This window comes from Nomascus leucogenys, chromosome 1a (assembly GCF_006542625.1).
Source record: "Nomascus leucogenys isolate Asia chromosome 1a, Asia_NLE_v1, whole genome shotgun sequence".
Taxonomy (NCBI): Eukaryota; Metazoa; Chordata; class Mammalia; order Primates; family Hylobatidae; genus Nomascus; species Nomascus leucogenys.
This window is the reverse complement of record NC_044381.1, coordinates 94195464-94219763: the sequence shown is the minus strand read 5'-3', so window position 1 is coordinate 94219763 and position 24300 is coordinate 94195464. Positions and strand designations below refer to the sequence as shown.

The 24300-nt window shown below is 41.3% G+C and overlaps 1 protein-coding gene across 4 annotated transcripts in view; it reads left to right on the top strand.

Annotated features, from left to right (window-relative positions):
- The window catches only part of PPP2R3C (protein phosphatase 2 regulatory subunit B''gamma), a 38475-nt gene extending 14701 nt beyond the window's left edge, over positions 1-23774 (top strand). For 2 of the 4 annotated variants that reach the window (XM_003263707.4, XM_012504386.2), the window contains 9 exons: positions 143-240; positions 1001-1071; positions 9082-9214; positions 11809-11864; positions 11940-12015; positions 13389-13525; positions 17690-17827; positions 21536-21595; positions 23463-23774. In XM_003263707.4, the coding sequence (XP_003263755.1) occupies positions 143-240; positions 1001-1071; positions 9082-9214; positions 11809-11864; positions 11940-12015; positions 13389-13525; positions 17690-17827; positions 21536-21595; positions 23463-23651 (958 nt within the window). In that variant the 3' untranslated portion in view covers positions 23652-23774. The remainder of the gene's footprint in view (positions 1-142; positions 241-1000; positions 1072-9081; positions 9215-11808; positions 11865-11939; positions 12016-13388; positions 13526-17689; positions 17828-21535; positions 21596-23462) is intronic. The other 2 variants (XM_030813405.1, XM_030813412.1) reach the window with 1 other exon arrangement.
- The last annotated feature ends 526 nt before the right edge of the window (positions 23775-24300 follow it).

The following is a 24300-nucleotide window of genomic DNA, read 5'->3' as shown; positions in this document are numbered from 1 at the left end:
TTTTAAGTTTTTGAATTATAAGGAGTCTCTGTTGTTCTTTCATTTTTAATTGTATGAAGTTATGCCATTGTTTGCTAATTTATGTAGAAGTCATTTTCTCTTACTTTGGCAGATCATTTAAATCTTTATTTTCTTTTCTTAGGCAATTTTTCACAGCAAAAGTCTTTGCTAAACTCCTTCATACAGATTCATATGGAAGAATTTCCATCATGCAGTTCTTTAATTATGTCATGAGAAAAGGTGATTCATTTTTACTGTGCTTGAACTCCTTATCCGGGAATCAAGTAGCTTTTTGGTCTGTGCTTTTATAAGTATTTCTTCCACGTGAAATCACTCTAAGTTTGAATAGTAGAATTTCTTATCTTTTGACCAAGATGTGTTACATAAACTTGGGTTATAAAAAAACAAAAATTTTTTAAACCCTCATGTGTCTTAAAGATAATAGTAGACTAGAAATATTAAGATCTGAACCAAGAGTTTTAATGTATGGTAATTTGAAATAATTTTAATTTACTGATAATTTTATTTTACCAATATATTACAAGTTGAGTTGACTGATAGTTTCAAACCCACAGCTGTAATATCAGTTTCAAGGAGCATCTATTAAACAGCTTGGACTTATGATTCCTACAAGTGCCATAATAATCTGTGAAAGCCTATTGTATACAATCTTTAATAATTGGTTGCTGTAATTAACCTCAGAAATAAAAGCAGCTTCATTGAAGGCATAACATTATACTAGCTGTCCCTGTTTGGTGGAACACAAGTTTAATTGGTAAAGAACAGTATGTTCAAGGCGTCAATTTTATTATAGCTTTAGTCATGGTAGAATTATTGAACTCTGCCATTCTATGGTTTTTTGTTTCAAGCAATTTTGTGGTGAGAAGAAATGTTTTTAGAGTTACTAGATTAGCTTGTCTCAAATCTAGTTCTTTATCTCCTTTTTCATATCTGAAGGATAGATCTTAAGAATTACTTTCATTTTCTTGTTTATTGTCAGTTTGGCTTCATCAAACAAGAATAGGACTCAGTTTATATGATGTCGCTGGGCAGGGGTACCTTCGGGAATCTGTAAGTATTAACCTTATAGATATTATATTAACTCTTATAGACACCAAAATGTAAACTGTAGTTATCACTGGGTGTTGGGACTACAGGCTCTTCTCATAATACTTTGTTTTATTTCTGTCTGTGTGTGTTTGTGTGTACATACTTAGTTTTACCGTAACAAAGCAACTTGTACACTTTCAACTTTTAAAATTGAACATCATCTTTCCAGTGAAACAAAAAACAAATTTAAAATAAAATTACAATAGAGAATGTCAATTCCAAATAAGATCCTACAGGTTCTACTGATTTTCCCATGGAGTAGCAGCGTTCAAGTCATCATTAAGAGAGAATTTATGCCGGGTGTGGTAGCTCATACCTGTAATCCCAGCACTTTGGGAGGATGAGGCAGGTGGATCACCTGAGGTCAGGAGTTCGAGACCAGCCTGACCAACATGGAGAAACCCCATCTCTACTAAAAATACAAAATTAGCCAGGCGTGGTGGCACATACCTGTAATCCCACCTACTTGGGAGGCTGAGGCAGGAGAATTGCTTGAACCCAGGAGGCAGAGGTTGCTGTGAACCGAGATAGCGCCATTGCACTCCAGCCTGGGCAACAAGAACGAAACTCCATCTCAAAAAAAAAAAAAAAATGTATTGGCTGGGTGCGGTGGCTCAAGCCTGTATTCCCAAAGCCTGTACTCCAAACACTTTGGGAGGCTGACGTGGGCGGATCACCTGAGGTCAGGAGTTTGAGACCAGCCTGACCAATATGGTGAAATGCCATCTCTACTAAAAATAGAAAAATTTGCTGGGCTGTGGTGGCGCATGCCTGTAATCCCAGCTACTCAGGAGGCTGAGGTGGGAGAATCGCTTGAACCTGGGAGGCGGAGGTTGCAGTGAGCTGAGATTGTGCCTCTGCACTCCAGCCTGGGCAACAGAGGAAGACCCTGTCTCAGAAAAAAAGAGAATTTATTTTAAAGGTGTCATTTTAAACTGCAAGGATGCCCCTTAAAAATCACAATTAAACATGCCAAAGGAAAAGCAACATTGTCAAAATGCTCACTTTAAACTATCAAAAGGTTTCAAACCTACCCTTTGCTGACCTTCTATAACCCCATTTTATAAAATTTATTTTCTTTTTTTAAATAAGAGACCGTAGACAAGGAGACCAGGCGTGGTGGCTCACGCCTGTAACCCCAGCACCTTGGGAGGCCGAGGCGGGTGGATCACGAGGTCAGGAGATTGAGACCATCCTGGCTAACGTGGTGAAACCCCATCTCTACAAAAATACAAAAAAAAAAAGCTGGGCATGGTGGCGGGCGCCTATAGTTCCAGCTACTTGGGAGGCTGAGGCAGGAGAATGGTGTGAACCCAGGAGGCAGAGCTTGCAGTGAGCTGAGATCACGCCACTGTACTCCAGCCTGGGCGAGAGAGCGAGACTCCGTCTCAAAAAAAAAAAAAAAAAAAAGAGAGACAGACAGTAGACAAGGAGATGTTGGTAAATGCTAACTGTCCATATTCACATAGACACATAGTCTCTGCGCTCAATAGAGGAAAGCAGCTAGAATTCTATGCACTACTACACAGGGGCCTAGCACCTTCCAGCTTCCAGTAGAGCAAAGGGAACAGGTTTTTCTTTTTTTTTCCATAGACCTCGGTGGTGTTGATTCCATATAGTTTTTGTTGAGACACAGGATGTTTCCGTTTTGGGGTTTGGTTTTTTATTTTTATTTTTTTAACAAATGACGTGTTACCAAACAAATGTTTAATGTATATTGACTATGCAAATTCCTTTTTAGATTCTTTGTCTTCAAACTTTAAAAAAAAGAGGCCTTTTGGCTGGGCGCAGTGGCTCATGCCTATAATCCCGGCACTTTGGGAGGCCGAGGTGGGCAGATCATGAGGTCAGGAGTTCAAGACCAGCCTGACCAACATGGAGAAACCCCATCTCTACTAAAAATACAAAAATTAGCCAGGCATGGTGGTGGCCACCTGTAATCCCAACCACTCAGGAGGCTGAGGCAAGAGAATCGCTTGAACCCAGGAGGCAGAGGTTGCAGTGAGCCTAGATCGTGCCATTGCACTCCAGCCTGGGTGACAAGAGCGGACTCTGTCTCAAAAAAAAAAAAAAAAAAAAAAAAAGAATGTAGCATTTTAACATTTAAAAATCACTGAAAAAGTTTTGGTTATTCATGAATGATATTAATGTGTCACTATTTTTTGAAGGGCCAAGAATTCCACCACCACCCCTTAAAATGTAAGAGAAGCCAGACACGGTAGCTCACGCCTGTAATCCCAGCACTTTGGGAGGTCAAGGCGAGTGGATCACTTGATGTCAGGACTTCGAGACCAGCCTGGTCAACATGGTGAAACCCTGTCTCTATTAAAAATACAAAAACATCAGCTGAGCATGGTAGCAGATGCCTGTAATCCCAGCTATTAGAGTGGCTGAGCATGGTAGCAGATGCCTGTAATCCCAGCTATTAGAGTGGCTGAGCATGGTAGCAGATGCCTGTAATCCAGCTACTAGAGTGGCTGAGGCAGGAAAATCGCTTGAACCCGAGAGGCAGTTGCAGTAAGCTGAGATCACGCCACTGCACTCCAGCCTGGGCAACAGAGCAAGACTATGTCTCAAAAGAAAAAGAACAAAGAAAATATGAGAGAGAAAATGAATGTGACTGTATTGCCACCTCTGGGTTTAAGGTTGCTAGGTCAGTTACCAAGAGGCTGCTTGTTTCCTATTAGGCACTGCCGTAATTAGGCCAAGTTATCAACAGAGAATTGTAACTTCATGGTCCTAATGGCTATGCTTCTTCTGAGTATGGGTATCTAAATTATATGGACTTACTTTTCACCTCAGGCTTTTTTCCCAAATATACAGTGCTTTTTTTAAGGTTGTAGGGGAGAGGGGAAGGGAGTTGGGCATAAATATAAACTAGGTTAATTAATCAAATAATTATTCAGAGATAAGAGTTAAAGAAATGTAAATTTCTTGTTACAGTTCGTATGGTTCCTGCTATAATTTGTTGCATTCTGTTTTGTCTAGATTTCTGTAGATAGAATCTGTTAGCTCATTCTGAACATTTATACTGTAAAACCTTTCCAGGGCCACACTACAATTCTCTTTAAGGTTCAGACCAGCTTGACAATAAAAGGCTCTTGCTTCTGGCCATCTCTTTCTAGCAAGGAAGACATAATTAGCCACCTGCTGGTACTTGTTTAGAGGTCAGGTCCAAAACTGGAGTACTTCCCTAGCTCTGAGAATTCTTGTTAGCAGTTCACTTGATTTATAAAAACAGCAATATTGATTTATAAAAACAGTCCCCTGTTACTGCTTGTCTTGCCTCTTTCCATGGATGGAAACAAAGATTGAAAGAGAGATGAGCAAAAGGGAGAGAAAAGAAACAGTGTACTTCTATGGTTGTTTTTAAAAAGGAATAATTTTCCCCTTCTATCGATGAAAGAAAACACTTCTCTCAAAGTATTTCTTCCATCCTTGGCCCATTGCCTTTGGAAACCTAGACTTTGTGTCTTACTAATTTGAAAGGCAGTGGCTTCCAGACCAACATTTATAATCTGAGTAGAGTATACAAAGTTTTATTCACTTATTAAATCTTATTAAGCATTTAGTAAACATTTATTTGGGGGCAGGTATTATTCTAAGCTTGTAGGGCTCATGTTTTACTTTGTGACAATCTGTTTTGCCCAGATTTCTTTTTTTTCTTTTTTTTTTCTTTTTTTTGCCCAGATTTCTGTAGATGGAATCTGTTAGCTCATTCTAAACGTTATACTTTAAAACCTTTCCAGGGACACAGTACAATTTTTGTTCCCTTGTAGACCTATTTGTTCTAGGAGAGTGGGAAGACAGACACTAAATTATAAGCAGATAATATCAAATAGCCACAAGTTATATGTAGAAAATAAAACAGTAAACTAGGCAGGAATATGACTGGGATTGACAGACGATTTTAGGTAGGCTGGAAGGAGCATCTTTTTGAGATAGTGATTAAGTTTTAGCCATGAAGTATGAGAAAGAAGCCAGCCTTATGAAGATGTAGTATAGAGGAAACAGCAAATACAGTGTCTCCAAAGCAAAATGAAGCCTGGACCTGTTCTAGGAACAGAAGGAAGCCAGTGTGGCTAGAACAAGGATTATAGTAACAGAAAATGAAGTTGGAGAAGTAGGGAAGGGCCACATGTAGGGCCTTTTGGGCCACAGTAAGGACTTTGGATTTATTTTGAGGCTAATGGGAAACCATCGGAAGTTTTAAGCTGAGTCTGCCAAGATATGATTTACATTTTAAAAGATCATTCTGGATGCTGTATGGAGGATGTAAGGAACTCAAAGTACAGCCAGGCACAGTGGCTCATGCCTGTAATCCCAGCAACTTTGGGAGGCCGAGGCAGGCGGATCGCTTGAGGTCGGGAGTTCAAGAACAGCCTAGCCAACATGACAAAACCCCGTCTCCGCTAAAAATACAAAAATTAGCTGGGTATGGGGGTAGGCACCTGTAATCCCAGCTACTTGGAGGCTGAGGCAGGAGAGTCACTTGAACCTGGGGAATGGAGGTTGCAGTGAGCCAAGATTGAGCCACTGCACTCCAGCTTGGGCGACAGAGCAAGGCTCCGTCTCTAAATAAATAAATAAATCTAGAGTATAAGCAAAATATTTAGGCACCTACTGTGATAGTCCAGGTGAGATGATGGGCCCCTGACTAGGGTAATTGGTGGCTGTAGAGAAAGCCAGAAATAGATTAATTCAATATATATTTTGGACTCCCCTCCTCCCCAGAAAAAACACAAATTGCTGCTAGATTGGATGTCCAGGGTAAGGAGTTTGAAGGCATTGATGAAGAAAAAGAGAAGCCAAAGACAAGTCTTACATTTTTATTTTGAGTAACTGTTGGAATACAGGAAAAGCAGGTGAGGACCAAGGTTGGAGATGACAAGAGAGCCCCATTTTGGACACTTCAAGTTTGAGATGCCACTTGTCCTGTAAACTTAAAAGTATCTCAGATCTACTAGAAATATGATATTTGAAATGGTTAAAGCAAAAATAACATTGTTAAAGTAAATATAAGAAACCATGGGAGGGCACAGTGGCTCACGCCTGTAATTCCAGCACTTTGGGAGGCCAAGGCAGGCGGATCACTTGAGGTCAGGAGTTCGAGACCAGCCTGGCCAACATGTTAAACCCCCTGTCTACTAAAAATACAAAAATTAGCCAGGCGTGGTGGTACGTGCCTGTAATCCCAGCTACTCAGGCTGAGACACAAGAATCGCTTGAACCCAAGAGGTGGAGGTTTTGGTGAGCTGAGATTGCGCCACTGCACTCCAGCCTGGACTGGACTGATACTCAGCCTCAAAAAAAAAAAAAAAAAAAAAAAGAAACCATGGGAGGCTTTTAAATATATAATCCTGTAATAGGGAAAGCCTTTCTAAGTATGACAAAACCCAGAAATCTAGAAAACAATAAACTCAGCTAAATTTTTAAAGATCTATAGGGCAAAGCCCATGTTAAAGTAAAAAGAAAACAACAAACTGGGAGAAATATCTGAAACAGTCAGAAATGGCCAATTACCCTAATATATAAAAAGCTGCCAGAAATCAAGAAGAAAGCCATTAACCCAATAGAAAACTGGGCAAAGATATAATGTATAAAAAGTAAAATTCAAATGCTTCTTAATCATAAGAAACAACTAACTTCACATAAGAGAAATGCCAGATAAATCTACACTAAGTTGCCATTTTTCACCTATCAAATTAGCAAAGATCAGAAAGTTTGAATCGACACCTTTAGCGTTTAATTTTTTCACAGTGCTTCTGAGCCAAAAGAAATCCCTAAAAGTTTCACTTATTAACTAGTTAATTCTAAACAATTTAATGAGTATTCATTAAGCTTATTAGCCATTTGAATAAATAATACACTTAAGTTGAAAGAAGATATTTTTATTTCATTCGTAAGTACAGTTATTAATGGGATGTGTACAACTACTTAAACCTGGGAATTAGACTGGACACTTGTCCTCCTCATTTCCTGTTAACTAATTTTTGTGTGGTACTTTACCACAGGACCCATCAAAACCTAGCTTTGCAAAGATTTATGTCATCAAAAGGAATATATTTGGCTGGGTGTGGTGGCTCACGCCTGTTATCCCAGCACTTTGGGAGGCCAAGGCGGGCAGATCGCGAGGTTAGGAGATCGAGACCATCCTGGCTAACACGGTGAAACCTTGTCTCTACTAAAAATACAAAAAACTAGCCAGGCATGGTGGCACTCGACGGTAGTCCCAGCTACTCAAGAGGCTGAGGCAGGAGAATCGTTTGAACCTGGGAGGCGGAGGTTGCAGTATGCTGGGATTTCGCCACTACACTCCAGTCTGGGCGACAGAGCAAGAGTCCATCTCAAAAAAAAAAAAAAGGAATATATTCATGACATTTTGGTGATTTAAAAAATTTTTTAAAAAGGAATAATAACCGGGCACAGTGGCTCACACCTGTAATTCCAACACTGGGAGACCAAGTTGGGCAGATAGCTTGAGCTCAAGAGTTCGAGACCAGCCTGGGCAACATGGTGAATCTCCATCTCTACCAAAATACAAAAAATTAACTGGGTGTGGTGGTGCATCTCTGTGGTCCCAGCTATTCAGGAGTCTGAGGTGGGAGGATCACTTGAGCCTGGGAGGTAGAGGTTTCAGTGAGCCGAGATCATGCTACTGCACTCCAGCAGCCTGTGTGACAGAGTGAGACCCTGCCTCAAAAAGAAGGAATACACTGAGATCCAGTATTGAAAATGTGAACTACCTTGAGCACGTAGTTCTAGCTTATAGCAATATCTGTCATGCAGTATCTGACAAATGTTGCTGTTTCGCTCAAAATTTTAAAATATTCTGATGCACCCCTGTACATTAACTGTGGTGCTCCTGGGACACCTGTGTGCAGAATTCGGAACTGTAGAAATAGCCTTCACATTGCTGGTGGGAGTATAAAATTCACATGGCGTTTGTGGGGAGATGGAAGTTTCCCAGTGTCTATCAAAATTCTACATGTGCATATGCTACAACCCAGCAGGTCCACTTATAGAAATTATATTCTATATTCTTCCACAATACCTATGAATGAATAATTAGCTTAGCCCTTATGGTATTATTTTTCGTGTAGCAAAATATTAGGAAAAAACTAAATGTACCAATAGAGGCCTAGTTAAATATGGCACATCTATACAATGATATAATATATAGCTATTTATTCTCAAAGAGTGGAAGCTATTTGAGAGTCAATATGGAATAACTGTAAAATATATTACTGAATGACAAAAGCAGTTTTCATGGTATGTTGATACATCCTTTGTGTAAAAAGAGGGAAAGGCCAGGTGCGGTGCCTCACGCCTGTAGTCCCAGCACTTTGGGAGGCAGAGGCGGCTGGATCACGAGGTTAAGAGATCGAGACCATCCTGGCCAACATGGTGAAACCCCGTTTCTACTAAAAATACAAAAATTAGCTGGGCATGGTGGTGCACGCCTGTAGTCCCAGCTACTCAGGAGGCTGAGGCAGGAGAATTGCTTGAACCTGGGAGGCGGAGGTTGCAGTGAGCTGAGATCACACCACTGTACTCCAGCCTGGGCGACAGAGCAAGACTCCATCTCAAAAAAAAAAAAAGGGGGGGGAAAGAAATATATATGTTTTGGTTCATATTTGCATCTGTTACCTTTGGGAAGCTGCATCAGAAGTTGATAATACAGGTTACTTAACCTCTGGGGAGAAGAAATAGGTGAGAGGCTTTTTAATCAATATCTTTGTTCCCTTTGAATTTGGAACTATGTAGAATTTACTACTTTTCAAAAATGTTAAAACTTAAATTAGTAGAAACAAAATTTAATGCAAAATAGTTTTACCACTAAAGTAGTCATGAATTTATTTCTTTATCAATATAGTATCAATGCTGAATAATTTTTAGTAATGAAATTATATTCTAATATCTAATGAATCAAGATTGGACATTTAACACTTTATTTTGTTTTATTTTCAGGATTTAGAAAACTACATTTTGGAACTTATCCCTACGTTGCCACAATTAGATGGTCTGGAAAAATCTTTCTACTCCTTTTATGTTTGTACAGCAGTTAGGAAGTTCTTCTTCTTTTTAGATCCTTTAAGAACAGGTAAAAGAAAATCTTATCTAACTTAGATAATATGAGGATATTATTATATCTAAATCTCAATAACTAGAGAAAACTCTTGAAAAATATCATTTATTTTCCTGTCACTGCCATTAAAAATGTGGTGAATTTCAAGGAGATAAAAAGGTAGAAAACACAGTAGCAGTACTTTGGTTATGTTTATCTGAAGATCTTTTATGATTTACTTGCCCTGACTATAACCTGCTATGTGACAGACGGGGGGACGTCACCTAACAGTGGAGAAGTGTGAACTGGGTAGTCAGTCATAAATACCTCCTTCCAGTTCTAGGAAGCCAGTTATTCGGATATAATTTGCTGTCTCTGCTATGTGACATACTGCAGAATTGTTCTCTTTTTGATGAAAAATATGTATTTGGAAATATGAGAGCCATTTAGCCAGTGATGCATATTTTTCTCATTCTCTATAAGGATCAGATTGGTAAATATGGCCTCATTAACAGTATGTTTTATTAACTGTTCAAACCTGCCCAGACTTAAATACATGTAACTGGAGCAGAGGAAAGGACAGAGAAGGTCCAAATCAAAGTGCCTGATTGTCCTTCTGTCCTTGAAAATTCAGCTGTGGGCCCGGCACAGTGGTTCATGCCTGTAATCTCAGCACTCTGGGAGGCTGAGTTGGGTGGACCACTTGAGCTCAGGAGTTCAAGATCAGCCTGGGCAACATGGCGAAACTTTGTCTCTACAAAAAAATTACAAAAATTGGCTGGACATGGTGGCTAACACCTGTAATCCCAGCTACTCGAGAGGCTGAGGCAGGAGAATCGCTTGAACCTGGTAGGCAGAGGTGAGCCGAGATCGCGCTATTGCACTCCAGCCTGGGCAACAAGAGTGAAATTCCGTCTCAAAAAAAAAAAAAAAAAAAATACACAGATTAGCTAGGCGTAGTGGTGCGTGCCTGTAGTCCCAGCTACTTGGGAAGCTGCTGAGGTGGATCACTTGAACCCAGGAGGCAGAGGTTGCAGTGAGCCAAGATCGGGCCACTGCACTCCAGTCTGGACAACAGAGCCAGATCTTGTGTCCAAAAAAAAAAAAAAAAAATCCAGTTATGAATCCAATCACAGCCTATGGTAGCTGACAGTGTTTTTTGAACTCCTCTACTATAAGTACACAGATATATACTTTTTCTCTTTCAAATTTTACAAAATAATATCACATGTTTTGACTGTTACATAGTATGCTAAGCATTTTACATGGATTCATTCATTTTCATCTCATAACCCCATAAGAAAGGTACATTATTGTCCACGTTTTATGTGTAAGGCAACTGAGACTTAGCTAGGTTACATATTTAAAAGTGGCATTCAAACTCCCATCTGGGCTGGGTGTGGTGGCTCACACCTGTAATCCCAGCACTTTGGGAGGCTGAGGTGAGAAATCACCAGTGCCCAGGAGTTCAAGACCAGCCCTGGCAAGATAGACCTTTTCTGTACAAAAAAGAAGCAGCAGCCAGGCACAGTGGCTCACGCCTGTAATCCCAGCACGTTGGGAGGCTGAGACGGGTGAATCATCTGAGGTCAGGTGTTCAAGACCTGCCTGGCCAGCCGGGCGCAGTGGCTCACGCTTGTAATCCCAGCACTTTGGGAGGCCGAGGCAGGCGGATCACGAGGTCAGGAGATCGAGACCACGGTGAAACCCCGTCTCTATTAAAAATACAAAAAATTAGCTGGGCGTAGTGGTGGGCGCCTGTAGTCCCAGCTACTCAGAGAGGCTGAGGCAGGAGAATGGCGTGAACCTGGGAGGTGGAGCTTGCAGTGAGCCGAGATCGCGCCACTGCACTCCAGCCTGGGCGACAAGAGTGAAACTCTGTCTCAAAAAAAAAAAAAAAAAAAAAAGAAGAAGAACAAGAAGAAGAAAACAAACTCTGCTTTTAAACCACACCTGTGTACCTGTGTATTGCTTTCTAGTCCAGAACCTGCCAAAAATAAATGGAGACAGTGTCCCTGTTAGTGTACCAGCAGTACTATATCTATAATCACAACTTTTTTGAAAATCTGACATCAGTATAATTTTAGAATTTACCAGTTAGATTTATATAGCTGAGGTATACAACTAGAGATGTTATTAAATGTTGCCTGTAGATTTCTCTCTTTTTTTTTTTTTTGCAGGGTGGGGATGGAGTTTTGCTCTTGTTCCCTAGGCTGTAGTACAATGGCTTGATCTCAGCTCACTGCAACCTCTGCCTCCCAGGTTCAAGCAATTCTCCTGCCTCAGCCTCCAGAGTAGCTGGGATTACAGGCGCCCTCCACCACACCCAGCTAATTTTTTGTGTTTTTAGTAGAGATGGGGTTTCACCATGTTGGCCAGGCTGGTCTGGAACTCCTGACCTCGGGTGATCCACCCGCCTCAGCTTCCCAAAGTGCTGGAATTACATACGTGAGCCACCACGCCCGGCTGAGACTTCCCTTTTTGTAGCAGTATGTAATAAGGACTTTGGAGCATAAGAGCTAGAAGCTTTAAGCTTTAAAATATCAATTGTGTGACTGTTCTTGTTAAAAAAAACTTTTTTGTGATTGAGTTGCTCTTGAAATTAATTGTGTTTCTTTATGTTCTTAAAGGAAAGATAAAAATTCAAGATATTTTAGCATGCAGCTTCCTAGACGATTTATTGGAGGTAAATGTTTTTAAACTACTTAATTGTATCACTTGACAGTTGCTATCTTCTAATTATGTCTTTGTGTTCCATTAGCTAAGAGATGAGGAGCTGTCCAAGGAGAGTCAAGAAACAAATTGGTTTTCTGCTCCTTCTGCCCTAAGAGTTTATGGTATGTTCCTATCATCATGCTAAAATTTGAATTATCCATTCTTCAGGTAATTGGTGTTCAGAGGACAGTTTTATGCATACACTGATATACCTTAAGATCAAAGTATTTAATTACCTTAAGCTCTAGTATTCTACATTACCAAAATTTACTTGTTTAAATACCAATGTTTTAACTTTTTGGACTCCCCCCAACCTTTTCTTTTTGAAGACAGGGTCTCACTCTGTCACCCTGGCTGGAGTGCAGTGGCACAATCACGGCTCAGTGCAGTCTTGAAGTCCTAGGCTCAATCCTTCCACCTCAGTGCCCCTACCCCACCTCACCCCACCGACCCCAGTACTGGGACTACAGGCGCCATGCCTGGCTAATTTATTTATTTTTTTTAGAGATGGGATCTCACTATGTTGCCCAGGCTGGTTTCAAACTCCTGGGCTCAAGCAGTCCACCTGCCCTGACCTCCCAAAGTGTTGGGATTATAGGCATGAGGCACTGCACCCAACAGAACCCTTTTTAAGTTAATACACTTTATTTTCAATAGAACAGAATGTAATTTGATCCTTGTTGACTCAGGAGCATCATTATGAACATTAGCTATTGTCATGCTTTGTTGATAAAATGCTGTTCCCAGGGTCTACTGATGGAGCTATTCTACATTATCTTGTTGGGTGGTCTTTTGACTCCTTTGGCTTTTTTTTTTTTTTTGGAGATGGAGTCTTGCACTGTTACCTGGGCTGGAGTTCAGTGGCACAATCTCGGCCCACTGCAACCTCCACCTCCCAGGTTCAAGCGATTCTCCTTGCCTCAGCCTCCCAAGTAGCTGGGATTACAGGCACCCGCCACCACACCCGGCAAATGTTTTTTTTTTTTTTTTTTTTTTTTAGTAGAGACAATCAATGTTTCACTATGTTGGCCAGGCTGGTCTGGAACCCCTGACCTCTGATCCGCCCTCCTCGGCCTCCCAAAGTGCTGGGATTACAGGCATGAGCCACCGTGCCTGGCCTCCTTTTGGCATTCTTACCTCTACTTTCAAGTGCTAGCATTTCAGTGCTTTTTGTTGTCCTCTACCTCCATTTAATTTAGAAACCTGGGAATGCTTAAAAAGACTGCAAACTGAAAACAAATAATGATGTAAGTGAAACAGCCCAGAGACTATGGCCTTCATGATGGGTTTTCTTTGGCTATTTCTAGCCCAAGGGTTTTTCTGATCAAGATTGCAAAGGTAGCTGATAGTATTACACATAGGCCACTACCCTAATCATAACATGAATAGTTTGAAAATCAAAATATTAACCAAGAAAAAGAACTTTTTGTTAGTCTATTCTTCTGATTAAAATTTTATTGTGGTCATAAGTGTCTTTATTATTTTTCTTCCCAAGGCCAGTACTTGAATCTTGATAAAGATCACAATGGCATGCTCAGTAAAGAAGAACTCTCACGCTATGGAACAGCTACCATGACCAATGTCTTCTTAGACCGTGTTTTCCAGGAGTGTCTCACTTATGATGGAGAAATGGTAGTAGTTTAAATCTGCTGCTAAGTTTTAAAAGTTTAGGCTCCCAGAGTTTCCACAAACCCTTTTCTTGATGTAATACAGCCCTTTTTTTTTTTTGACACAGAGTCTTGCTCTGTCGCCTAGGCTAGAGTGCAGTGGTGTGATCTCAGCTCACTGCAACCTCCACTTCCTAGGTTCAAGTGATTCTCTTGCCTCAGCCTCTGGAGTAGCTGGGATTATGGGCGCATGCCACCGCATCCAGCTAATTTTTATATTTTTAGTAGAGATAGGGTTTCACCAGCTTGGCCAGGCTGGTCTTGAACTCCTGACCTCAGGTGATCTGCCTCCCAAAGTGCTGGGATTACAGGCGTGAGCCACCACACTCGGCCCAGCATTATTTATATCAGTGTGTAACAGTGTCTTTAAAATGTGTAAACTGATCAAATTACTTGAGATTCAGAGTGTTTGGTCTTAATGTAAATTAAAACGTCTGCATTATGGCCTCAGGGCAAATAGAAAAGCTTATTTTGTTCATTTCATTGTCAGTGCACCTATTGTACGGTAGTGCATTCTAGTTTAAAAAAAAGAAAAAGCTGAGGCCAGGCTTGGTAGCTTATGGTTATAATCCCAGTGCTTTGGGAGGCCAAGGCCACAGAACCACTTAAGGCCAGTTGTTCAAAACTAGCCTGAGCAATATAGCGAGACTGTCTCTACAAAAAATAAAAAAGTTACTTGGGCATGGGTGGAATGTGCCTGTAGTATAGCTACTCGGGAGGCTGAGGCAGGAGGATTGCTTGACCTGAAGAATTTGAGGCTGCAGTGAGCTATGATGAGGCCACTGCACTCCAGTCTGGGCAGTAGAGTGAGACCATGTCTCTTAAAAGCTGAAACATTAGTAAATTATTCTGGCTATTTTCATTTAGATAGTTCCGTCATTAAATTACCAGGTCAAATGTAGTAACACATATGCCATGATTTAATTCTGAGAATCAGGTTGTATTAGTCTCTAGAAGTGGCTATATGAAGACAACATGCACTTGTCTTTTTATTATGACAATGCAAAATAGTTGAGAAGGAAAATTCTAAACAGCATTTTAAAATCACTATTTTTGCTGCTAAAAACATGGGTTAAGAATCTGATAACTTTGGGAGGCCGAGGCAGGTGGATCACGAGGTCAGGAGATCGAGACCATCCTGGCTAACACAGTGAAACCCCGTCTCTACTAAAAATACAAAAAATTAGCCGGGTGTGGTGACGGGCACCTGTAGTCCCAGCTACTCCGGAGGCTGAGGCAGGAGAATGGTGTAATAGTGTGAACCTGGCAGGCGGGCTTGCAGTGAGCCGAGATGGCACCACTGCACTCCAGCCTGGGCAACTGAGCAAGACTCTGTCTCAAAAAAAAAAAAAGAATCTGATAAATTTCCCAAACCAGTTATGCTTAAAAAATAGTCATATTGTCATGAGAATGGGGGTCTTACATTTTATCATTTAGCTTCAATAGCAGTTTGCTAAATAACACCATTAGTAACAACAAAAGAAAAGAAGGGAAAAGGCACAGAAAGTTTACTTTGTAACTCCCACAGCTGTAAACAATAGGCAGTGAGGAGCTTATATTATTAATATAATGATTCCTGATGAATAAAGAAAATCAGAGGCTACAACTCTGGATGAAGTCAGATCACAATCTGCGTTCTTTACCTCTTTAGTGCTATTTATGCAGAAAGGAACTTTTCTAAGAATATAAAATTTTTATCTAAGTGAGAACCTCCCAATTACTTTACTACTTACTTTTTTTTTTGAGACGGAGTCTTTCTCTGTCCCCCAGGCTGGAGTGCAGTGGCGCAATCTCGGCTCACTGCAAGCTCAGCCTCCCGGGTTCACGCCATTCTCCTGCCTCAGCCTCCCGAGTAGCTGGGACTACAGGCGCCCGCCAACACGCCCAGCTAATTTTTTGTATTTTTAGTAGAGACGGGGTTTCACCGTGTTAGCCAAGATGGTCTCGATCTCCTGACCTCGTGATCCACCCGCCTCGGCCTCCCAAAGTGCTGGGATTACAGGCTTGAGCCACCGCGCCCGGCCTACTTTACTACTTTCTACCATTAAAAAAAAAAATCTATGAGTATCCTGTTTTTTTGTTTTGTTTTGGTTTTTGTTTTAGACGGATTCTCGCTGTCGCCCAACCTGGAGTGCAGTGGCACGATCTCGGCTCACTGCAAGCTCTGCCTCCTGGGTTGACGCCATTCTCCTGCCTCAGCCTCCCGAGTAGTTGGGACTACAGGCGTCCGCCACCACGCCAGGCTAATTTTTTGTATTTTTTTAGTAGAGACGGGGTTTCACCGTGTTAGCCAGGATGGTCTCGATCTCTTGACCTTCTGATCTGCCCGCCTCGGCCTCCCAAAGTGCGTATCCTGTTTTTATAGGGAAGGCTTTCTGTTCTCTTCATGTCTTTCTGGCCTTTACATTTTGCCTTTTTATGGATGAGAACAGTGTCAGCTCACTGTAAAATGTCTGGCAATCTCAAGACAGCTTCTTATAGGAAATCTGAATTAAAAATTTTAAACAATATTTTAAAATAGCAATTTAAATATACTGTTCTGAGACTGGGCACGGTGGCTCACACCTGTAATCCCAGCATTTTGGGAGCCCGAGGTGGGTGGATCACCTTGAGGTCGGAAGTTTTGAGACCAGCCTGACCAACTTGGAGAAACCCCTTCTCTACCAAAAACACAAAATTAGCCAGGCGTGGTGGTGCATGCCTGTAATCCCAGATACTCAGGAGGCTGAGGCAGGAGAATGGCTTGAACCCGGGAGGTTGTGGTGAGCCGAGATCGCGCCATTGCACTCCAGCCTGGGCAACAAGAGCGAAACTCCATCTCAAAAAAAAAAAAAAAAAAAAAAAAATAGGATACTGTTCTGTTCATTCCAGATAAAAAATGTTTTTCAAAATAACTGCACTGAAATGAAGTTATAAGTTTATAGCTTAGTCACTGTCTTATCTGTTTCAAAAGTTTGAAGCAGGATGCAGTAGTTCATCTCTCTAGTCCCAGCACTTTCGGAGGCCGAGGGCAGATGATTGCTTGAGCCCAGGAGTTTGAGACTAGCATGGGTAATACAGGAAAACCCCATCTCTAGAAAGAATTTAAAAAATTAGCTAAGTGTGATGGTGTGCACCTGTAGTCTCAGCTACCTCGGAGGCTGTAGTGGGAAGATTGCTTGAGCCTGGGAGATCAAGGTTGCAGTGAACTATGATCGTACCACTAAACTGCAGCCTGGTTGATAAAGTGAGACCCTGTCTCAAAAACCAGAATAATGAAAGAAAATTGTAGTTTAACACAGCAAATCTCTCATAAAAAAATGAACTAGGGCTGGGCACAGTGATGCATGCCTATAATCCCAGCACTTTGGGAGGCCGGGGCAGGCGGGTCACTTGAGGTCAGGAGTTTGAGACCAGCTTGAGTAACATGGAAAATCTTGTCTCTACTAAAAATATAAAAATTAGCTGGGCATAGTGGTGTGCACCTGTATTCCCAGCTACTTGGGAGGCTGAGACAGGAGAATCGCTTGAACCTGGGAGGCAGAGGTTTCAGTGAGCTGAGATTGCGCCACTGCATTCCAGCCTGGGCGATAGAGCAAGACTGCATCTCAAAAACATAAATAAAAAAGAACTATGTCCTCAAAACTGTCCTGTGTAGATTATATATAGAATTCCTATGGCTGGGCACGGTGGCTCATGCCTATAATCCCAGCACTTTGGGAGGCTGAGGCGGGCAGATCACCTGAGGTTGGGAGTTCGAGACCAGGCTGACCAACATGGAGAAACCCCATCTCTACTAAAAATACAGAGTTAGCCAGGCGTGGTGGCGCATGCCTGTAATCCCAGCTATTCAGGAGGCTGAGGCAGGAGAATTGCTTGAACCTGGGAGGTGGAGGTCGTGGTGAGCTGAGATTGTGCCATTGCACTCCCGCCTGGGCAACAAGAGTGAAACTCCATCTCAAAAAAAAAAAAGAAAACAAAATCCCTAGAAACCAATATTAAGTATATAAATGGATTTCTCATTTCATAACTTAGGGAAAAAAATTAAATTTGCCACCTTTGATTGCAGAATAGCTTCAAATCATAAGATATTCACTTGAAAGTTAATTTCAACTAAGGCCTCTAATGAACATTATTTTCTGTTCTGTAGGACTATAAGACCTACTTGGACTTTGTCCTTGCATTAGAAAACAGAAAGGAACCTGCAGCTCTACAATATATTTTCAAACTGCTTGATATTGAGAACAAAGGATATCTGAATGTCTTTTCACTTAATTATTTCTTTAGGGTAAGTCTCATTTGCATAAGTGAGTCATTGTTCCTTAAGATATATCATTTGGTTGCTGCCAGTGCGGTGGCTCATGCCTGTAATCCCAGCACTTTGGGAGGCCGAGGCAGGTGGATCACGAGGTCAGGAGATGGTGACTATTCCTGGCTAACATGGTGAAACCCCGTCTCTACTAAAAATACAAAAAATTAGCAAGTGCCTGTAGTACCAGCTACTTGGGAGGCTGAGGCAGGAGAATGGCCTGAACCCGGGAGGTGGAGCTTGCAGTGAGCTGAGATTGCGCCACTGCACTCTAGCCTGGGCGACAGAGCGAGACTCCGTCTCAAAAAAAAAAAAAAAAAAAGGCCGGGCACAGTGGCTCACGCCTGTAATCCCAACACTTTGGGAGGCCGAGGCGGGTGGATCACGATGCCGGGAGATCGAAACCATCCTGGCTAACATGGTGAAAACTCGTCTCTACTAAAAATACAAAAAATTAGCCAGGTGTGGTGGTGGGCGCCTGTAGTCCCAGCTACTAGGGAGGCTGAGGCAGGAGAATGGCGTCAACCCGGGAGGCAGAGTTTGCAGTGAGCCAAGATTGCGCCACTGCACTCCAGCGTGGGCGACAGAGCGAGACAACATCTAAAAAAAAAAAAAAAAAAAAATTGTGAGATGCAGCAAAAGCAGTGGCTAGGCCGGGCGCGTTGGCTCACGCTTGTAATCCCAGCACTTTGGGAGGCCGAGGCAGGCGGATCATGAGGTCAGGAGATCGAGACCACGGTGAAACCCCGTCTCTACTAAAAATACAAAAAAAAAAAAATTAGCCCGGCGTGGTGGCGGGCGCCTGTAGTCCCAGCTACTCGGAGAGGCTGAGGCAGGAGAATGGCGTGAACCCGGGAGGCGGAGCTTGCAGTGAGCCGAGATTGCGCCACTGCACTCCAGCCTGGGCGACAGAGCGAGACTCCGTCTCAAAAAAAAGCAGTGCCTAGAGGGAAATTTATTGAATGCATATATTGGAAAATGTTAAAGATCTAAAATCAGTATCTACTTTAGGAAATTAGAAAAAGAAGGGCAAATTAAAGATATGTCATTTGGTTTAAGTTAAATATTTAGTAACCATTTTACCTAACTCATGATTTTTTTGTTTTTTGTTTTTTGTTTTTTTTGAGAAAGGGTCTGGCTCTGTCACCCAGGCTGGAGTGCAGTGGCACGATCATAGCTCACCGCAACCTCCAACTCTTGGGCTCAGGCAGTCTTCCCACTCAGCCTCCCCAATAACTGGGTCCACATGCCTGTAATCCCAGCTACTTGGGAGGCTGAGGCAGGAGAATCACTTGAACCCAGGAGGCGGAGGTTGCAGTGAGCTGAAATCGCGCCACTGCATTCTAGCTTGGGCAGCAGAGCAAGACTCTGTCTCAAAAAAAAAAAAAAAAAAAAAAAAAAAACTACAACTACCAAAGTCTATAAAAATTTCTGTGGAAAGGAGCTACCTTTTCTGAACTGCTTAGCATCTTACAAGTTTTTCATCACAAGTATAGAATTTATCACATATTTGTATTTCCAATGGTAGTACAGCCCCTGACATGTATTTACATTTTTGTTTTACATCTAGTCAAATCAGCTTTCACTCAGTTATATTTTAAGTAGGAAAGAAAAAAAAACTAAAAACTTGATTTCTTTCTGAAATCTGTTATGTAAATGCTTTTATTAAATTTAAAAATCGGCCGGGTTGCGGTGGCTCATGCCTGTAATCCCAGCACTTTGGGAGGCCAGGGTGGGCGGATCACAAGGTCAGGAGATCAAGACCATCCTCACTAACATGGTGAAACCCCATCTTTACTAAAAATACAAAAAAATTAGCTGGGCGTGGTGGCGGGCGACTGTAGTCCCAGCTACTCAGGAGGCTGAGGCAGGAGAATGGCATGAACCCAGGAGGCAGAGCTTGCAGTGAGCCGAGATTGTGCCACTGCACTCCAGCCTGGGCAACAGAGCGAGACTGAGTCTCAAAAAAAAAAAAAAAAAAATTAAAAAATCACACCCCGGCATGGTGGCTCACACCTGTAATCCCAGCATTTAGGGAAGCTGAGGCAGGAGGTTCACTTGAGCACAGGAGTTTGAGACCAGCCTGGGCAACAAAGGGAAACCCCAACTTCTACAAAAAATTTAAAAAATTAGCTGGGTGTAGTGGTCACATGCCTGTGGTCCTGCTTACTGGGGAGGCTGTGTCCAGCCAGTTGTAGATACTTTTATTTGCTATGTTGAAATAAATAAACCATAAAAATAATTTTTAGGCCAGGCGTGATCGCTCATGCTTCTAATCCCAGCATGTTGGGAGGCCAGGCAAGGAGGGTTGCATGAGCCCAGGAGTTGGGAAACCAGCCTGGGCAACATAGAGAGACTCCATCTCTACAAAAAAATTAAAAATTAGCTGGGTGTGGTGGCACATGCCTGCAGTCCCAGCTACTTGAGAGGCTGAGGTGGGAAGATCACTAGAGTCCGGGAGGTCAAGGCTGCAGTGAGCCATGATTGTGCCACTGCACTACAGCCTGAATGCAGAGTAAGACCCTATCTCTAAAAATAAAAATTAAAAAAACTGACTGCTATATGGGCTTATATCAGCGGCTCATCTGAGAAAATAAATACCAACCCATCATAGGAATGCCCCTACTTTAGACAAACCTATTAAGTAAAAATCCAATCTTAGGAAAATAAATGTATTTGAAATTAAACACTGAACTCTTTTTCATAAAGATTTCTTTACAGTATTTTCTACTCTTAGTAGAATATTAAATTGTTTTTAAAATACTTTAAAAATATTTCATATAGGCATTTTGTCAAAGCTTATTTAGGCCTGGTTACATGGGATAAGGTAAAAAGTGTCCAGTGCTGAGCCCTATAATCCTGGGCTGTTCATAGAGCATTTGGACATCAGTATCCTAGTGATAAAGCTGGGCCTGGATGATTCACTCTAGATCATACCATCTAAGTCTATTACTGTATTAACAGAGCGTGTACCCAGATTCTTATCTACTTCAAAGGGATTCCTTTATGGATACTCTGATTATTAGTGGTAACAGAGTAGGCATTAGGAACAAAGTTGACTATTCACCAAGAATTTGAAACTTCACATTTCCAGTGAATAATGCTCACCTGAAGTATTTTGTATTCCCACTGGATGACAGCAGTTTCTTCATTTTTTTGTTAAAGTTTATAAAAAGGAAGAGTTTTGGGAGGTCTACCTCCATTTCTTGTATTACGTTGAAAACAAAGTGTAGGTAGGAAGGGAGACAGTAGATTGGGGGTTTTAAGAGAATAGTGAAGGCAGGAATAACATTCATGGAAAATGAGAGGAGCAGATGAAACAGAATCTGCTTGATTAAGCAGAATAATTGTGATGAAACAATAATTGTGAGGCCATGTTGAGGGCCCATTTGAGGTTGGAAAACATTCCTATGTAGAAGCAGCAATCCGTAATCCTTTTATTTTTTTTCCTGAAGTTCTCAATAGTTAAGATATAGGTCTAAAAAGGTCAATACACTAATCGAGAATTTAGGTTTTGCTCACTGATGTGGAATAAGGTCAAGAAAGCTAAGAAGATTGGCAAGAGAGAGAAGGATGAGCTTTGTGGTCTGATAGGAAAGGAAGTGTAAGTAGAAAGGGGTTGTAGGGCAAGAGAGGGATGTTGTGTATTTCATTTTTTACTTACAGATTTATTTCTATTAAATACAGGCCATACAGGAACTAATGAAAATCCATGGACAAGATCCTGTTTCATTTCAAGATGTCAAGGTTATCTTTTCCTTTAATTTACGTATTACCAGATAATTATGAGATAGTCATTTGTATTACATGAAATTTTATATGAAAGCAACTAATGAAGTACTATTTGAATCAAGTGTTTGCTTTTTGTTCTGAACTGATATTTAAATCATTACAAACTGAGACCACACTTGCACTATTTATGTAGTTTATAATTTTAGTATTGTCATCATTATGTTTTCATTGGAAGCATTCATTCATTTTAATTAAGACAGTCAGTGGGCCGGGCACAGTGGCTCACGCTTGTAATCCCAGCACTTTGGGAGGCTGAGACGGGTAGATCACCCAAGGTCAGGAGTTCGAGACCAGCCTGGTCAACATGGTGAAACCCTGTCTCTGCTAAAAATACAAAAATTAGCTGGGTGTGGTGGTGCATGCATGTAATCCCGGCTACTCAGGAGGCTGAGGCAGGAGAATTGTTTGAGCCCAGGAGGTGGAGGTTGCAGTGAGCTGAGATCATGCCACTGCACTCCAGCCTGGGCAACAAGAGTGAACTCTGTCTCAAAAGAAAAAAAAAAAAAGAAAAGAGTCAGTACAGTCTACATCCTATAGCAGTCTATTCAACTGTAAACTAAATTTTTACCTTGGAAACTGTTTTAGTATGCTACCTCAAAAAGCCTGTTCACTTTGAGTAATTTTACTACAAATTTTATTTTACTACAAATTTTGTAGTAATTTTACTACAAAAAGATTAGAAAACATGTACTAATTCCCTGTAAATATCTATGTTGTACACTTCATGATATAGAAGGAGGTCTTCTATATGTTGCAGTAAGTTTTAGCAGAATTTAGCTTATTTTGGATGTCTAATGCATATCCAGAGAGAAGAACTCCCCTCTCCCATCCTAATAAAATGTTGACATCAATATTGGAAATGAAGCTTTGTCACTATCTCTGAAACATTTAGATGTTTAATTGAGCTGAACTGTTAGCAAAAAAAAATTAAACCAAACCCGTTAGCCGGGTGTGGTGGTACGCGGCTGTAATCCCAGCTACTTGGGAGGCTGAGGTAGGAGAATGGCTTGAACCTGGGAGGCGGAGGTTGCGGTAAGCCGAGATCACACCATTGCACTTCAGCCTGGGCAACAAGGGTGAAACTCTGTCTCAAAAAAAAAAAAAACAAGGCTGGGCACAGTGGCTCACGCCTATAATTCCAGCACTTTGGGAGGCCAAAGCAGGCAGATTACTTAACATCAGGAGTTTGAGACCAGCCTGGCCAATATGGTGAAACCCCCATCTCTACTAAAAATACAAAAATTAGTTGGGTGTGGTGGTGTGCGCCTGTAGTCCCAGCTACTTGGGAGCCTGAGGCAGAAGAATCACTTGAACCCAGGAGGCAGAGGTTGCAGTAAGCCAAGATTGTGCTACTGCACTCCAGCCTGGATAACAGAGCAAGACTCCATCTCAAAAACAAAAAAAAACAAAAACTACAGACAAAACCTTGTTTCACCAATTAGAAGGCAACAGAAAAATATGTAAGAAATTAGTTAACGTGCAGTCCCTGAACACTGCATTAGATAGTTCTGTCACTAATTACCTATGTAGCTGGATTAGGCACTGAGCCTTGGTTTCTTCATCTATAAAACGAAGGATAGCTATCACATAGCTAAGGAGTTATCCAATAAAATTTTGTGGTTGTAGGTAGAGAAAAGGAAACTGCCTGTTAAATGGAAAAGAAAAATAGTAGAACAAAAAATTAACATAAGCCCAAGTGGCAGCCCTCAATTTTATTCCTCTGTACTTCAGTGGATGCAAACAGCCCTGAATTTTGGATCACTGTGTGTGATAGAAATTAAGTGGATCAAATTTCATTGTATTTTTTTTTTCTCTCTTGCAGGATGAAATCTTTGACATGGTAAAACCAAAGGATCCTTTGAAAATCTCTCTTCAGGATTTAATCAACAGTAATCAAGGAGACACAGTAACCACCATTCTAATCGATTTGAATGGCTTCTGGACTTATGAGAACAGAGAAGCTCTTGTTGCAAATGACAGTGAAAACTCTGCAGACCTTGATGATACATGATCTCTGAAAGACTAGACTGTCTTATATTAAGAAATACTTGAATGCTGCATGTAAAGCCTTTAAAGCAAAATCCTCAGAAATGGTCTAAATAAAACACTTGATATACCTAGAGAACACAGCAAATGTTTTGGTTACTGGAATTTTGGTTGCAATAGTTTTAGAAGCAATAGGACCAAATATTGCTTGTTAGGAGGTGGGGTAAGTAAGTTCTGGTTCCTTTTAGTTCAAAGATGGGAAGTGTGATTTGCTGTAGGTAGATGATGTTCAGTTTAAATCTGTATAATCTTCAGAGATGAAGTTTCCATGGAATATTTCTGACAGTCATTTAGAATGTGAATATTTGAGTGACAGTGCATATATATATACACACACGTGTGTGTGTGTGTGTGTCTATATATATAAAATCTCAAAGATGACAAACTTTCCCATTCATTAGAGTAGAGCCATTTTATTTCTGGGTTAGGATTAGGATTTTTTTTTTTAGGGGGGTCAAGCAATTCTCCTGCCTCGGCCTCCTGAGTAGCTGGGATTATAGGCACCTGCCAACACACCTGGCTAATTTTTGTATTTTAGCAGAGACAGGGTTTCACCATGTTGGCCAGGCCTGTCTCGAACTCCTGACCTCAAGTGATCTGCCCGCCTCGGCCTC